Source organism: Falco peregrinus, unplaced genomic scaffold (genome assembly GCF_023634155.1).
Source record: "Falco peregrinus isolate bFalPer1 unplaced genomic scaffold, bFalPer1.pri scaffold_40, whole genome shotgun sequence".
In the NCBI taxonomy this organism is placed as follows: Eukaryota; Metazoa; Chordata; class Aves; order Falconiformes; family Falconidae; genus Falco; species Falco peregrinus.
This window is the reverse complement of record NW_026599607.1, coordinates 1,804,426-1,820,001: the sequence shown is the minus strand read 5'-3', so window position 1 is coordinate 1,820,001 and position 15,576 is coordinate 1,804,426. Positions and strand designations below refer to the sequence as shown.

Below are 15,576 nucleotides of genomic sequence, written 5' to 3'. Positions count from 1 at the left end.
GCCAGTGCAAGGCCAGGACTGGCCCCTGCCCCCACGGTTCCCATGAAGCCCCTGCTGCAGAGCAGGGCTCACTGCTGGGCAGCCAGCGGGCACAGCCCCTGCTCCTCACAGCACACTCGGCCAGCACTCAGCACAGCTCCAGCCACGGCTCGGAAGGGAGCTCTCCTAGGAACGGCAGAGGGGGGGACATGGGGCAGCGGGGGCGCATCTAGGAGAAACGGCTTTCACTTGGCTCAAAGAAGTCTCTCCTAAATTGTCCCTGCCTTTTGTCCTTCAACAGGTCCCTGTGTTCAGAAACAGAAGATGTCTAACAGCAGCTCCATCACCCAGTTCCTCCTCCTGGCATTGGCAGACACGCGGGAGCTGCAGCTCTTGCACTTCTGGCTCTTCCTGGGCATCTACCTGGCTGCCGTCCTGGGCAACGGACTCATCATCACCACCGTAGTGTGTGACAAACATCTCCACACCCCCATGTACTTCTTCCTCCTCAACCTGTCCCTTCTTGACCTGGGCTCCATTTCTACCATTGTCCCCAAAGCCATGGCCAATTCCCTGTGGGAAACCAGGGCCATCTCCTATGCAGGATGTGCTGCCCAAGCTTTTCTCTTTTTATTTTTCATTTCAACTGAGTATTTTCTCCTCACTGTCATGGCCTATGACCGCTACGTGGCCATCTGCCAGCCCCTGCACTACGGGACCCTGCTGGGCAGCAGAGCTTGTGTCCACATGGCAGCTGTTGTCTGGGGTAGTGATGTTCTCTATGCTGCGCTGCACACGGCCAATACTTTTTCACTGCCACTCTGCCACGGCAATGCCCTGGGACAGTTCTTCTGTGAAATCCCACAGATCCTCAAGCTCTCCTGCTCACACACCTACCTCAGGGAAGTGGGGCTTATTGTGATTAGTTCCTGTTTAGCCTGTGGATGTTTTGTTTTCATTGTTCTGTCCTACGTTCAGATCTTCAGGGCTGTGCTGAGGATCCCCTCTGAGCAGGGACGGCACAAAGCCTTTTCCACGTGCCTCCCTCACCTGGCCGTGGTCTCCCTCTTTCTCAGCACTGGCACATTTGCCTACCTGAAACCCCCCTCCGTCTCCTCCAAATCTCTGGACTTGGCGGTCTCAGTCCTGTACTCGTTGGTGCCTCCAGCAGTGAACCCCCTCATCTACAGCATGAGGAACCAGAAGCTGAAGGACGCACTGAAGAAGCTGATGCAGTCAGGTGTCTCTCAGCGGCAATGAACTGACTGTGGCTCTTTACAAGGTATTTTCAAGTCACGTATAGGACATCATGTGTGTTTAACATTCCATCTATGACAATCATGGTTTTACTTCAATGTATTTCCTCACTCCACTTCCCCAAAAGCACGAACCCAGCCTCCCTGACCCAGAGGCCTTTGTACATGCGCCAGGGAGGATGGTACATATATACTCCTGTGTCACATCTCAGTAATAAAAGGGTGGGTTTTTTCAATGCCTATATCTGGAGGTTGGTCTCTTCTTCCAAAGCTGAGCTCAGGAACAGGCTGCAGGAATTGCCCCCAGAAGACCATGCTGCTGGGCTTGGGTTCCCCATGGCTCAGGGGAGGAGGGCATGGGGCAAGGCGTTAGGGCATGGGCCTGTGTTGAGCCTTGGCGTGTGGGGGCCCAGTGCCCATGGGAATGGTGGGTGACCAAGAGGGATGTGCCTGGGACCATCTCCCTGGGCTTTCAGGCACCGCTGCCCTGCACAGCAGCACCGCCTGCTCAGGGCCATGCCTGAGACCACATCCCTGGGCAAGAGCAGGTGTCTCTGTGGATGCCCCAGCTGGGGCAGGCTGCTGTGTCCCTGGTGCAGCAGGAGGTGCCTGGGGAGCCCCCAGGCCAGCAGCCTGGTGCTGGGGACAGGGACTGGCCCCGAGGGGCTGCCAGGAGTGGGCAAGCAGGGTCCCTGTGAGAGAGGAGCAGCAGACAGAGGGAGGCAATGGCCTCTGTGTCCTCATGCCATGGCTGGTGCCAGCCCTGGGGCTGACTGGCAGGAGGAGACCCCTCTCTGCCCACCAGCATCTGCTGTGCCCTTGTGATGGTCTATGGCCATGGGGTGAGTGCCCAGAGCTCTGCAGCCCCCTTTGGGTGGGCACTTGCATGGGGCCAGCCCAGCGTGGGCTGCTGTGTCTGCCTGGGCTGGGGAGAGGGCAGGGGAGGTGGGCAGAGCTGGGGGGGGGCTGGGCTGGGAAGGGCCAGGGAGAGGGAAACACCAGTGAGAGCTCAGCTGTGTGGGTGTGCAGGGTGGGGGCACACAGCAGGGTGTCCTGGTGCAGACCCAGGGGTCATGGTGAAGCAAGCAAGGCACCAAAGGAGCGGGACTGAGGGGCCAGATCTGTGCCGTGTTCCCTGCACACCCTCAGAAAGCTGCAGAAGGGAAATTTTCCCCACAAATTCCCAAACACTGCTCATTTCCAAGCCTGGTCATATACCCCAGCCCTCATTAGGGACCACTGCTGCATGGCCACCTCTGTCCTCCTCCGTTGCCCAGTGATACACAACTCCATCACCATTTCTAAATATAAAGGGAGCCACTTTCCTACTGACACTTGTTACACACAAGTCCCATAGCTCTTGCCACATTGGTCTCTCAGGGAAGGCCATTGTCAGACACCTCCAACAGATCATGTTCTCATGGCATGGTGTTCTAACAAATATTGATTGAGATCCCACCAGCTGGCCTGGGTCCAGCGCTCCAGTCTTTCACTCAGAACAATTTCTCAAATAATACTCTTGCTCTCTCAGCCTCCCTTTGCCCATAATATGCTCCAGGTCCTAACCATCCTTCTGGCCTCTGCAGGACTTGCTGTGATGTGTCAGGGTCTCGCTTGTGCTGGGGAGCCCCATTGTGGGCTCAGCAGTCCTGATGTGGTCCTGTGGAGGGTTAACCTTGACCAATGGTGAGACAAACATTCAGCTGCTCATTCGCTGCACTGACTCAACAGGACAAAGGAAGAAAATAAACCAGCAATGCTCATGGGTCAAGATAAAGACAAAGAAATCTCTTAATGATTCTTTTCATGTCCAGAGATGTGTTGCCTTGGCAAAGATTAATTTATTGCCAATTAAAAAAATGTTTGGATTGTGAGATACTATGGCAGGAGAAACAATGGGTGAGATAGTCTGGTTTATTCTGGGGGAATCAGTCTCCTTGGTGTTCACAGGACAGGTAAGCAAGGATGCCAAGAGTCCAGGGGCTTGTGGGCAAGTTCCTCAGACCAAACAGGTTGCCCACTCTGATGCTCACCTGGACCTGGGTCTCCACAAAGAGGACAAGATGCTCAGGGATGTGAATAGCAGTGCCAGTCTTGATTGTAGTGATTATGAAATTGTGGTGTCCTTGATGCCCAGGTAAGTGAGGAAAAGGAGCAGCAGAGCACAGCCCAGGGCAGGAGGGAAGGAGAACCTGGCCTGCTGAGGGCACTGGCAGGTGGGATCCCATGGGGGCAGGGCCCTGAGAGCATCCCTAGGCCTTCCTGGCCCTGACCAGCCTCACCTGGGGCCTCCACCCAAAGCTTTGTCCATGGCTTCGGGGGGCCATTGAAGCCAGGCAAGAGATTCAGCCCCAGCATGATCTATGCCGTAGGTGTGCAGGTCACCTTAGAGAGGCGTGTGGGTCTCCTTAGGGTCACAACAACAGGCACAGCTTTGCCTGCCCATGGACCTTGTTGGTTCGGAATGTCAGCATCACTTCCCAGCATATTCTGAATGGGGTTTGCCAAAGATATGAAACCGTGGCCCTCCAAGTCCTGGGGACTTTCTGTTGCCTCCCTTCCTTCCTCAACTCCCTCCGAATTATACACATCTTCCTTGCTGTCAAGGCTTGTCTCTGGCCAAAAGCCCAGCAGCCACCCAGCCGCTCCCTCCCCGCTTCCCTCCACAGTCAGGGCCCAAAAATGAACACAGTCACGGACAGGGGGTCTAACGAGGGATGAGCGTGGGGACACAATCACTTCCCTCACTGCCTTGTCAAGGCACCTCTTCATACGCTCCAGAGCACGGCTGGCTGCCTCTGCTACCAGGTCACGGGCTGGGATTGTGTTTTGCCTTCTGTCCCCCAGCACCAGCAGGGCCTTTTCTGCACAGACACTGCCCAGCCAGGCAGGTCCCAGGCCCTGCAGCTGCAGGGTGTTAGTCCATGCGAGGGAGGTGCAGGCTCTGCCCTTGGTCCGTCCTGCATCTGTGCAGCTCCTGCCAGGGCGGCCACCCCACCTGCCAGGGTTCCCCTCCATGGCATCCCTAGGGCACAGGGATGCTCCTCTCAGTTTGGTGCCACCGACAGACACTGTGAGAGTTGCCTCCACTGGGTCATGTGTACAGCTCTTAAACTGTAATCAGGAGAGTCCCCTGTGCTGCCCACACTGCCCCAGTATGTCCCAGTGGCCTCCAGGTGGGGTGTGAGCCCTTCCCCACTGCTCTCTCAGCCTGACCATCCAGCTGGTGTTTATCTCTTTCTGTTCGCACCCAGAGTGTCATGGCCTCACTTGGGCAGAACAACACTGAGGGAGACCATGGCCAGAGTTTTGTAAAGCTGAGGGAAATGACATCCACTGTGGAGCTTCTCGCACAACTGCAGGCTGTCAGGTTGGCGAGGTAGATGGCAAATCTCATAAGCAGTCATAAGCCATCACAGTGAGAAGAAATTACTCTGCTGAAATGAAAAAGAGTATCAGTAAGTGCTGGGCAGCAAATCCTCAGTAAGAGATGGCTCTGGTCGTACAGGAAACTGAGCGTGGCTTTGGGGAGAATGGTGGGGATGGAGCCCAGGTCGAGGAGGGAGAGGTTATGAGGATGAAGCACATGGGGGTGCGGAGGAGGTGATCGCACAGTACAGTGGTGACGATGAGGCTGTTGGCCATGAGGGCAGCCAGGGAGATGCCCAGGAGAGCCAGAAGTGCAAGACCTGCAGCTCCTGCGTGTCTGCCAATGCCAGGAGGAGGAACTGGGTTAAGGGGTAGCCACTTGGCATCTGGTGCCTCCTGGCACAGAGATTGTCTGAGAGGGAAAAGAGTTAGGCAAGACTTTGCTGAGCAAAACCTAACATATTTCTCAGAGGAACCCCACTGAAAAGGCCTCTCTGCTTTCCCGAAGACCTTTAGTAGATCTCTCATGAGTTGGTTTTTGCTGAGGGTGCTCCAGGGAGTAGGAGACTCTGCTGTGGGCTCTGCAGGAGTCAGTCCTTCCCTACAGCAGTAGCGAAATAGGAACGTGGCGTGATCTAGGATTAAATACACTCAGGGCATCAAAGGGCTTCACAGCATTGCCACCCCGTGTTCACCCAACTATGGAGCGGAGTTGAGGGGATTTTTCTCTGTGTATTTTGTTCCGGTTGCCCCACCACAGCTGAGGAGTGGTTTTGGCACTGCCATTCCTGCTGCACTGCAGGTGCCATCAGGTGGGCCCTGAGAGGCAAAGAGACAGTCCCTTTGTGCGGACTGAGGACAGCCAGTCTGTCCACCCGCCCTGGTTTCAGCTGCCCTGTGCTGGCAGCTCCTTGACCTGCAGGACTGTCACCCCCAGTGCTTCCCAGAGAAGGAACTGGACGCTGCTGAGAGCAGAGGCCTCCAGTTTCCAAGTACCGATCTGCAAACTCCTCATGCTGCCTCATCATACCTGAGAAGGATCTCCGCTCTGCCCCTGCAGCCAGGGACACAGAGGGCACATTGCAGCTGCCTGTGCACAGGTACCCAGCAGCATTCCTGGGGTGTCTTCTCCATGGGGCTCCCTGATCACACAGCGATGCCACCGGAGAGTTGTGCCCTTCTGGAGCGCAGCCTGCAGCCACCCAGCTCCTGAAGGTGGGGTGTCCTGAAGTGAGAGGTGTCTCTTTTGGACTTCTGGGAGCTTAGGTATCAGGAGGCGATTGGGAGACCTTACTGCCATAGGCTAACCTGTATGGCAAGAGCCCTCAGGCTGGTCTCTCAAAGGACAAAGCAGAAAGGGAGAGGAGTGAGAATGATGTGAGAGAACAGCCCTACAGACATCGAGGTGAGTGAAGAAGGAGGGGAGCAGCGAGACAGAGGCTTGGTGGGATCCTGCAAGCCAGTGGTCAAGTAACCGCCCGCTGACAGCCACAGGGCAGCGCAGTGACAATGCACGTTTAGGTGTCTGCAGGTTCTTTGCATCAGCGTTCTAGCACAGCTGCCAGATGGGCCAGCAGCTGTGATGCTCCCCTGGATCTGAAACCCTGCATCATTCGTGTCCACCTTGGTACTAGGAGCAAAGCAATGGTGGAGTCTCATCTCCCAGGGGAGTGAGGCAGGAGAGCAGCAGAGTGCAGGCCCCAGGTCACACACTGGCAGGCTGTGGCCTGTGCAGAAGGAGGGAACGCTCCTTCGGGTGCCCTGGAATTGCCTCACCGGTCTAAACCGCGTGGTGGATGCCTGGGCTGTTGGAGGCTGCTGTCCTTGCCGAGCAGCTGTGCTGAGCTCTGCCACCTGCCTTGGCACTTGGTTCCCTCAGGGTCACAGCTCTGTCTGCAACAGGACGGGCTGCAGCTGCCTCTGCGTGGGCCCCTGGCTGAGGGCACTGCTGCACATCTGGGCTGAAGCCCCCCAGCTGTGGCACCAGCCCAGCTCTGCCTGGCCATGAGGCAACCTGGTACCAAGTGTCCCCGAGCCCGGGGGTGCAAAGGCTTTGCTTCAGAGCAGAGACATGGCCTGGGCAAGGGAGAGCTGAGTCTTGAGCCCTCGGACTGTGCAGTGAAGTGCTGAAATGGGCTCTGCAGGGCTTACTGAAGCACTGAAGACATCCTCCCTGCCCTGCCTGCAGAACCACCAGACACACACATGCACACACACTCTTTTAGGAGTACTTGGATCCTTTGCTGCAGTCTTCCTGGTGTCCTCTCTAGTAATGCGTTAACAAAAGTTGATACTCCTGCACAAAACTTTTTCTAGTAAGAGAATTGCCACTGCTGGAAATAAGTGTGTCCCCCCAGGTGAGGCAAGGCCCATGAGGGATTGCCTCATCCTGCTGCCCAGCAGGTTCCCCTGCAGCCCCAGGGACAGCTGGAGGGAGCCCAGAGGGGCAGAGGAGGGAGGCAGGGAGAGTTCAAAAGCAGCCCTTGGTGGGGGGCTGCTGAGAGCTCCCTGCTGGAGAAATCTGCAGAGCCCTGGAGCCGGTAAGTGTGTGGCTGCAGGGCAATGCCTCTGCAGTTCCTAGCCGGGTCTGCAGCAGCGGGGGCAGGCCCAGCCTGTGGGACCGTGTGGGAGCCTTGTGCTGTGGAGGAGGCCAGTGTGCTGCAGAGCAGGGCTTCCCTGCTGCAGCGTGGGAGGGCCAGGGCATGTGGGCTGCCTTGTGCCAGGGCCGGCTGCAGGGCTGTGAAGGTGGCTGTGCAGGCAGGGGTGCCCAGGGCTGTCCTTGCCAGCAGGGTCCCTGCAGCCCAGGGGGCTGTGTGCTGGGGCAGGGGCTCTGCCGCCTGCCAGGGGCAGCTCTCAGCCTGCCGGGGGGCTCCCGTGCAGCTCTGGGGGCGTATGGACTGAGCCCTGATAGGGAAGGATCTCTCTGCTGTTGAGAGTGTGCCGCAAGGGTGAGCGCTGCTTACAAGTATAGGTTACCCTCAGAATATGTCTGGATGAGACTTTTTGTATCGAAGGTCAGCGCAGGGATTGCTATGATAAATCCAGGGCTCTCCTCAATCTGTGTTTTCAGTTTTCTGTTGTTGGGGGCAGGAGAGGGAAGGCAGAAATGTTAATGGAGAGCTCGAGTTTGAAGATGTCCCTGAGACTCCCAGCTGTAACTCTGAGTGATGAGGGGGTCTGCCAGGAGCCTCCTGAAGTGCCCTCAGCCACTCCTCCGCCTATGAACAGCAGCAGCAGCACGTTTGCTGGAGCCATCAGGGTCGTTCTGAGCTGCCCTTTTCCCCCTGCGGACAGGACCCTGTGCCCAGCCAGTGCCCTTCAGAGAGGCACATTTGTGCGGGGCCAGTGCTCAGAGGCAGAGATGTGGTCTGTGAGCACTGACAGGGAAAGACCTGGCACAGGGAGATACCTCCCACAAGGAAAGTCTCCTGACATCCAGGATATTGCAAGGACTGATAGGAAACTTCAGACAGAATTGTTGTGGAAGGGAGAATCAGAAAGCTCTCTCTGACCATGTGCAGTGCAGACCCCTTCCTCAGGCATCCCCCTGGCCTGCTCTCCCCCCAGCAAAGCCTCTGCCCTCAGGGCTGGGGGTCCCGAGGCGTGAGCCACCCCCTCTGCAGCCAGAGCTCCAGCAGAGCCGCGGTGCAGCTCTGCAGCCACGTGCCCCGGTCCCTCTGCAGAGCACAGGGGCTGAGAGCAGCTGCCCGGCAGTGCTGGTGTGTGGGAGGTGGCGAGCAGAGCTGGGCAAGGGCAACGCTGCCCTCAGTGCCTGGCTCGCTCGCCCTGGACACTCTTACCTAGACCATCAGTGCAATTTTACTTCTTTCTCTGCCGTTTTGGGTTAGTTTTATTCTCTAGCTCTTGCTGTCAGGCTCTCTGGGGATGGGTGTTTCAGCTGCAGAGTCACACTCTGACCTTGTGGGTCCTCTCCTGCAGGTGTGTCCATGGGAACAAGTGTCCCAGCTTTCCTCTCACCCGTGGGGCTGTGGGCAATGCCCTATGTGGGGCTGGGCAAGGGGCTGGTTCTCCCTGAACCTGATGCTCTTGTTAGGGCACTTGGCTACCTCCTTGAAGTTCCCTTCCAAGCAGTGCGTTGCCCTCCAGAATGGAAACCTGTCCCCTCGCACCCATTAGCGATCTGAAAGCCCCACGTAGATGCGTAGAGTTTCTGTGATGGAGAAAACACTGCTGGGGTGGGTGAAATGAGCTGTGTATCCTTTGCTGTGGGTGGGATGCTGAGTTCTGATGAAAGTCTACAACCTTTACTGGTCTGTGGTGGGTCAGACCGTTCTCAGCAGTGCCTTGTGGTATTTCAGGGTAACATGGGAGTGTGGCCACCATTCATCTCAGGAAGGTGCAGGAAGGAGTCACAGAATCGGCACAGTTAATTGCTCCAGCCAACTGCTCACAGTTAACAGCAATTCCCCAATTAAGGTTTTCAGTCAAGGCCACTACACACAGCTCACAAAAATCAGATAACCACATCATATACTGTATCAGTTAGTACCATACAAAGCAGTAACTTCCAATCATGCAGTGTGAGTGTATAAGGCTCTGCCATCACTTCAAGAAGGGACATAGCAAATGTATTATGAATCCTCCCTTCCCGCACTGCTTTGCTTAACCCTTGTAACAGCCTCGTATTGCACAGGCTGCCACTCTGCAGGTTGATTTGTCTGACAAAATACTGAACATGCCCTAGCCACTCCCAAAACCCATCACTTAAGTGTTTCCCACTTGCATTCCTGCCACCAGTCCCTCAGACCCCCTTTCACCCTCCCCCAAAATACAATCAATGCATCAGGAGAGACAAGGGGGTGGGGGAAAGGTCTAGCTCCTTTTCCAGATCTGTAGGACCTGGATCAAAAGGTTTATCATTGTCAATAAAATCATTGTCCGAGTTGTCCTGTTCCCGTGCTTGGTCCTGTGTTGTGAGGGTCGCTGCAGTCAGTGACAGAAGCTTTGGGGGCAGAGGAGGTGTGGACAGAATCGCCATCGCTGACGGTGTCTTGAGAAGAGCCGCGCTGTCGGTGGAATTTACAGCCTCCTCTGGTTTGGCACCGTTAGTAGAATTAGTCCACACTTGGCAAAGAGTAGTCAGAATTTGCCACCAAGATGCTAAATGCATTCCCGACACGGAGCTCCCCTCCACGGCAGCATCATACAATTGGCTGCTGTCTGTACACACTTTCATTCTTTCCAAGTCTCTAAAGTTTCTTGGCTGCTCACCTGTCTCGATGCATACAGGTGTTATCCTCGGGGTTTAGGTTGTCCGCCTGGTCCAGACAGCAAGACGATCGTTCAGCCAAGCCGTCTCCTCCGGAACGCAGCCCTCTTCCACGAGCTGGCTTTTTTATCGACCAGTTCCGTCCTTATTCTTCCAAGGCTTGGGAGCACCACCATAGGGGTCACCATTTGGGGAGACTGAGGCATGGGCTCCCGGATCTGACTAGAAGACCCTTTATGAGTCCATATACATCCCTCACAGGGGAAGACACTTGATTCCCATGTTTCCCACAGCTCATCTCTCAGTTCCAGAGGGACTTCATTTGCCGGTTCCTGCTACCTTTCAGCAGCTCATTCAACGTTCTGTGGGACTTGCAGCCTGCCGCTCAGCCTGGCGGTTCATAAACCCATCACATCGGGGTCTCCAGTTTGCTGCAATGGATAGACGGGACGCTGTTTGATGCTAGCAAATGCCGACTTATTGTGCAGAAGCACGAGTTTATATATGTTATCAGAGGTCGCGTGCTTTAAACAGATTGGTTCCTTATGACGCGCGGAAAACAGACTCCACAATCCGTAAGATTGTAAAGTAGGTATGTTTAATCAGCGCTGGGCAGCACGGGGGTAGTCCCGCCAAAAATCGTGCGCGCCTGGCGCGAAAACTTGCGTGATTTTATAAGGCAACTCATTACATATTCATAACTATGTCGTAATACGCCTATACATATGCATTACCTATCCCCGCTTTGTATTAAAATTAGCTCTGCGAGTCATTTCCATATTTTTCTCTCAACTGAGTTTGCGCAGTGTCCCCTGGTGGTGGTCGTCAGGGGTCCTGAGGATGAAGGCAGGTGAGTCTTCCTCGTGACCGCTAGTTGCCCCCACACCTGGCGCAGGCTCAGTAACGTCCTGCTCTTTGTCCAAACCGCAGAACCGGCTTTGGCTTGTTCTTGCAAGGCTGTAATCTTTCTTTGGACTTATATGGTCATAAAGCTGGACTTACATGGTCATGAAGCCCTTTACTCCCGTACACCTTGTCACAGCACCCAAGCAAACCGTGTAAGATTTGGCAAACAGCTAAACAGACTATCATAGTCATTAAACTTTACAACTTTACCCTAAACAGCTGAGCAGACTATCATAATCGTTAAACTTTACAACTTTTACCCTAAACAGCTAAGCAGACTATTACAATCGTTAAATTTTACAACTTTACCCTAAACAGCTAAACAAACTATCATAATCGTTAAACTCTACCCTATCTCTTACCCCCCCCCCTCTCTCTCAGTCCCCCCTTTTCAAAGAAATTAGTAAATTCTTGTACTCAGACTCGAAGTATTGATTAGATTCTAATTTTTGTCACAGTTGATTTCTCTTCCATTCGCTATAGGAATTTCCAGTTCCCTTAAAACACCAATATCCACAACGGGCAGCTATACTAATAATTAAAAATAGAAAGACAATTACAATGATCATTACAAATAATTGTTTTAACCATGTTAGATTGGGCAACCAGGATGTCAATTTCTCCCATAATTCAAAAAAACTCCAAGAAGTGTTGTCTTGTGTCACTTTATGTAGAATATTTACTTGTTTCCTAATTTCTTGGAGGTCCTCGGTGATTCGCCCGCTCTGATCGGCATACATGCAACAATCTATATTGATCACAGTGCATACCCCCCCTTGGGAGGCTAATAGCAAATCTAAAGCCATACGATTCTGTGATACTATTTTCGTAAGTCAGTAACTTCCTCCTGGAGTGCCAGGAGGGCATCAACTGTCCTATTTTCCACTGTTTCTATTACAGCTGAGATGTTTATTATTGCCTTTTCCAACTCACTAACCCCTAAAAACGGAATGAACCATCGCGCAAAACTGTGGAAACTCGTTGGTCTGTTTATGAGGGGGTTATTTACAACGTTTCGTTTTTTTCTTATGGGGGGTCGCGTTAACCCGTCAATGATAGTAATATTGGGGACCAGACCTCCCAGAGTGCATGCTCCTCGCCGTCCTATGGGCAAGACTTTATGAGCCGTTGTGCCACACAACCAATACCACCCTGTCCCTTGTGGGGTCAGGAGACCGGTATAGTTTAATTTCAAAAATCCCAGATCTCTACCTGTCATATTTAATGTACGACTTCTGTTACAATTTAGGTGTTCTCCCATAAACAGCCCTTTCCCCGAACTTACTAGGCAGTTATCCCCTAATATGCTGGTCTCTTCAACAGTTATTTTTAGTCCCCGTCCCCACTTAACCTGAGGGTCTGTGCTCCAGATTGTATTTCCCCAAAAGGAGCCATCTTGGCGGTTCATTAGGGAAACTGGCAGTGGGATGCCTATTAACGGTATCTCATAACCAGCATGCCTTGGTATTTGGGTACAGATCCAACAATCTGTTTTATTTAAAATTGTGGTGATGTTTTGAATCGCCTGTATATACCAGTTCTCTCGCCAGGCCGCTGTGTCTATCACCTGTAAAATTATCAGAATCATGTTAAATTTAACCCACATCCTATCTTTTTAGCTTGAGCTTTAATGGCCCTTGAATTTCTCATGTCCAAAGCTTTTGTGGCGACTTCTTCACACGGGTATGATGAATCCAGGCATTCTGTTCTTTAATTTTGATTGCTGTGAAGGAGGTGAGGAGTACTTGGTATGGTCCTTCCCACTGTGGTTTCAAGGGTTTTTCTGCAAGAGACTTTACATATACATAATCTCCAGGTTGAATATCATGTACAGGCCCATCCAGACCCCTTCCTCGGGTCCCAATTACATGTTTTCCAATTTTATTGAGCTGTTTGCTCAATGCCACCATATAGGAGGTCATAATTTCGTCCCCAATTTGCATTGATGTCCCCTTTTGTATTCCATAGGGGCGTCCATACAGAATTTCAAAAGGGCTCAGTCCTTCTCTCACCCTTGGTCTTGTCCGTATACGCAAAAGGGCTAAAGGGAGAGACTGAGGCCATGGCAAGTTTGCTTCTTGTCCCAGTTTTACAATTTGCTGTTTGATTAAGTGGTTCATTTTCTCCACTTGGCCACTCGACTGAGGGCGATATGGGGTGTGAAGTTGCCAATCTATACCTAAATGGTGGCTGGTTTGTTGCACTAATTTTGAAACAAAGTGTGGTCCTCTGTCAGAGGATACGGTTGCTGGAACCCCAAAGCGAGGTATTATTTCTTGTATTAGTATTTTAGTTACCTCCCGAGCCTTGGCAGTTCTGGTTGGGAACGCTTCTGGCCAACCTGAAAAGGTATCAGTTAATACCAGCAAATATCGGTGCCCCCCTTTTCTTGGAAGTTCCGTGAAATCAACCTGCCATTGTTGTCCAGGCCCATTACCCTTTCCAATCTGGCCCATTTCTAGTTTGGGAGTATTCTTTGGATTAGTTTGGAGGCAAAGGTCACACTGTTGAGCCACTTGTCTCACTGTGGTATATAAATTTCTAGCCACAATATCTTTTATCAGATGCTTATACAGAGCCTCCATTCCCCAATGTCTCTTCCTATGTGCTTCCCGTATTAAATGCCACAGTAAATATGAGGGAACAATTAATTTTCCCTGTGGGGTATAAGCCCATCCCTCTTCATTATATGACCCTTCTAAGTCTGAAATAAGTTTCTGATCTTCCCTAGTGTGAGAAACTATGGACTAGGGCATTGTTTATTAAGATTTATGTTAAGCCCAATGTAAAGGTCAGACAGTGTGAGAAACTATGGACTAGGGTATTGTTTATTAAGATTTATGTTAAACCCAATGTAAAGGTCAGACAGCAAAAGATATAAATAGCCACATGATACCGCTTGTGCAAGATAAGATAACCACCAGATGTCCAGGAACCGACAGAAACAGGACAAACTACCCCATATAAGGACATATGAGTGAGGGGTCAACTATGGGACAAAGGAGGAAGACTTCTTACTTCGGCCTCAACGACCACCAGGAGGCAGAAAACGACCCCCTAACAACAACTGAAGCATGCGCAGGGTACCTCCACTACCTCATGAACACGGGAGTAAAGATGTATAAAAAGGGACTGTTTGAACTGCTCAGGACGGCAGTTGGCGGAGCGCAGACTCCCCTGCCGTCCAGCGCTGGTTTTGCTCATATTCTACTTGCTATAATTAATAAAATTTTAATTGGATTATGATCCGTTGTGGTCTCAATTTATAACAATTTCTGGTGCCGTGACTCGGATAAGGAACGGTGGGCTTTGGTCCTCCGGGGAGGCGCCCCGCGACATTTCGCGGCCCCGCGACCAACAGCTTACTCCAACCTTACCGACAAACCTAAATTCTAGAATAATGAGCAAAGGAGAAACCGGTAAAATCCCATAAAATTCTGTGCACGGGAGTCCGGACGAAGACGCAGGACGCGTAAGTATATTGCGAATTTGTTCGCGGGTTTGCCGTTCGGGCGGGATTGGGTTTCCTGGAATATAACGAGTGAGAGGTTCGATATACTGAACCAAGCGAGTGCGGACTCTTAAGTACTGCGTTTCCCATCTCCCGCGAGGGACTGGGCCAGGAACAAGGGGAGCGAGTGAGTGTATGTTTGTGGATATTCCAGAAGATGGGGGCGAAGGGCAGCAAGCCTTCGACTCCCATGGGAAGGGTACCCACTGTACCTAAGAATACCCCTCTGGCATATATCTTAGACAATTGGAGATATTTCCCTGGAACTCTAGGGAAAGATAAGCAGAAGATGATAGAATATTGTACTAAGATATGGGGAGGGAAGAAAATTTCTAAAAATGTCTTTTGGCCAGTCTATGGGTCAGAAGAAGATTGGGTAAGACAGCAATTAAACCTCTGGGTTAATAATAAAAAACCCCTTAACCCGGAGGAGAGTCGATATGCGCAAGTGTGGCTAGAAAGACCGGGAGCTAGACTTTACCCACTGAATGAAATGAAAACTAAACAAAAGAAAAAGCAGGAAGAGTTGGACGAAACCCTTCTAACCCCCCCTCCTTACATTCCTCCTCCTGCTCCCGCAGAGGTCCCCAGAGCGCCCACTCCCCCACCAGAGTCGGAACAAGGGTCTCCCCCTCTTCCTAGACACGTAACTAGAAGTCAGAAAGGGGCAGCTCAGATGTACCCCCTAAGGGAAATACCCATGGGGGGACCTCAACCTGTGATCGGATATATTTCCGTACCCCTAAACTCGGCTGACCTACAAGATTTTAAAAGAACCGAGATGGGAAACTTAATTGAGGACCCACTCGGAGTGGCAGAAAGATTAAATCAATTTTTGGGACCAAACCTTTATACTTGGGATGAGATGCAATCTATCCTTGGTCAATTATTTACTACCGAGGAAAGAGATATGATTAGACGAGCAGGAATGAGACTGTGGGATGCTCAGCATGCCCAGGGACCCCAAGCAGATATTAAATGGCCACTCCAAAGACCTAACTGGGATAATCAGGATCTAGTGCATAGAACTCATATGCAGGACCTGAGAACTATAGTAATTCAGGGGATTAGGGAAGCAGTACCCCGTGGCCAGAATATCAATAAAGCATTTAATGAAATGCAAAAGAAAGATGAAAGCCCTACTGAGTGGCTGGAACGACTGAGGAAAGCCCTTCAGCTGTACTCTGGGGTAAATCCAGACGACCCTTTAGGGCAAGCGCTCCTCAAAACTCAGTTTGTGGCAAAATCATGGGAAGATATCAGAAAGAAGATTGAAAAGTTAGAAGACTGGCAGAATAGAGGGTTGGATGAATTACTGAGGGAAG

General features: G+C 52.0%; 2 protein-coding genes across 3 annotated transcripts; one reads left to right on the top strand and one right to left on the bottom strand.

Moving 5' to 3' along the window:
- Nucleotides 1-303: 303 nt before the first annotated feature.
- LOC129783400 (olfactory receptor 14C36-like) lies at nt 304-1,239 on the top strand. The gene has a single exon (XM_055793375.1). It carries the CDS (start codon nt 304-306, stop codon nt 1,237-1,239), a length of 936 nt encoding a protein of 311 aa, XP_055649350.1.
- Nucleotides 1,240-12,000: 10,761 nt separating this feature from the next.
- LOC129783405 (protein NYNRIN-like) lies at nt 12,001-13,468 on the bottom strand. 2 transcript variants are annotated; one of them, XR_008745267.1, is made up of 3 exons: nt 12,540-13,468; nt 12,276-12,503; nt 12,001-12,171 (listed from the first exon to the last, which is right to left on the bottom strand). XR_008745267.1 is itself a non-coding variant. In XM_055793380.1 (2 exons), exons 1-2 carry the CDS (start codon nt 13,323-13,325, stop codon nt 12,387-12,389), a joined length of 903 nt encoding a protein of 300 aa, XP_055649355.1. In that variant the 5' UTR covers nt 13,326-13,468; the 3' UTR covers nt 12,001-12,386. The 2 variants fall into 2 exon arrangements, 1 of the variants encoding a protein (XP_055649355.1); XM_055793380.1 differs by having other exon boundaries at nt 12,001-12,503.
- Between the last annotated feature and the right edge of the window lie 2,108 nt (nt 13,469-15,576).

What these genes read in the sequence shown, in the direction of transcription:
- LOC129783405 (XM_055793380.1), bottom strand. Translation starts at nt 13,325, where the DNA reads ATGGAGGCTCTGTATAAGCATCTGATAAAAGATATTGTGGCTAGAAAT. An exon ending in AACCTGGAGATTATGTATAT is followed by an intron (nt 12,504 to 12,539) that starts GTAAAGTCTCTT and finishes TTGAAACCACAG; the next exon opens with TGGGAAGGACCATACCAAGT.
- LOC129783400 (XM_055793375.1), top strand. Translation starts at nt 304, where the DNA reads ATGTCTAACAGCAGCTCCATCACCCAGTTCCTCCTCCTGGCATTGGCA.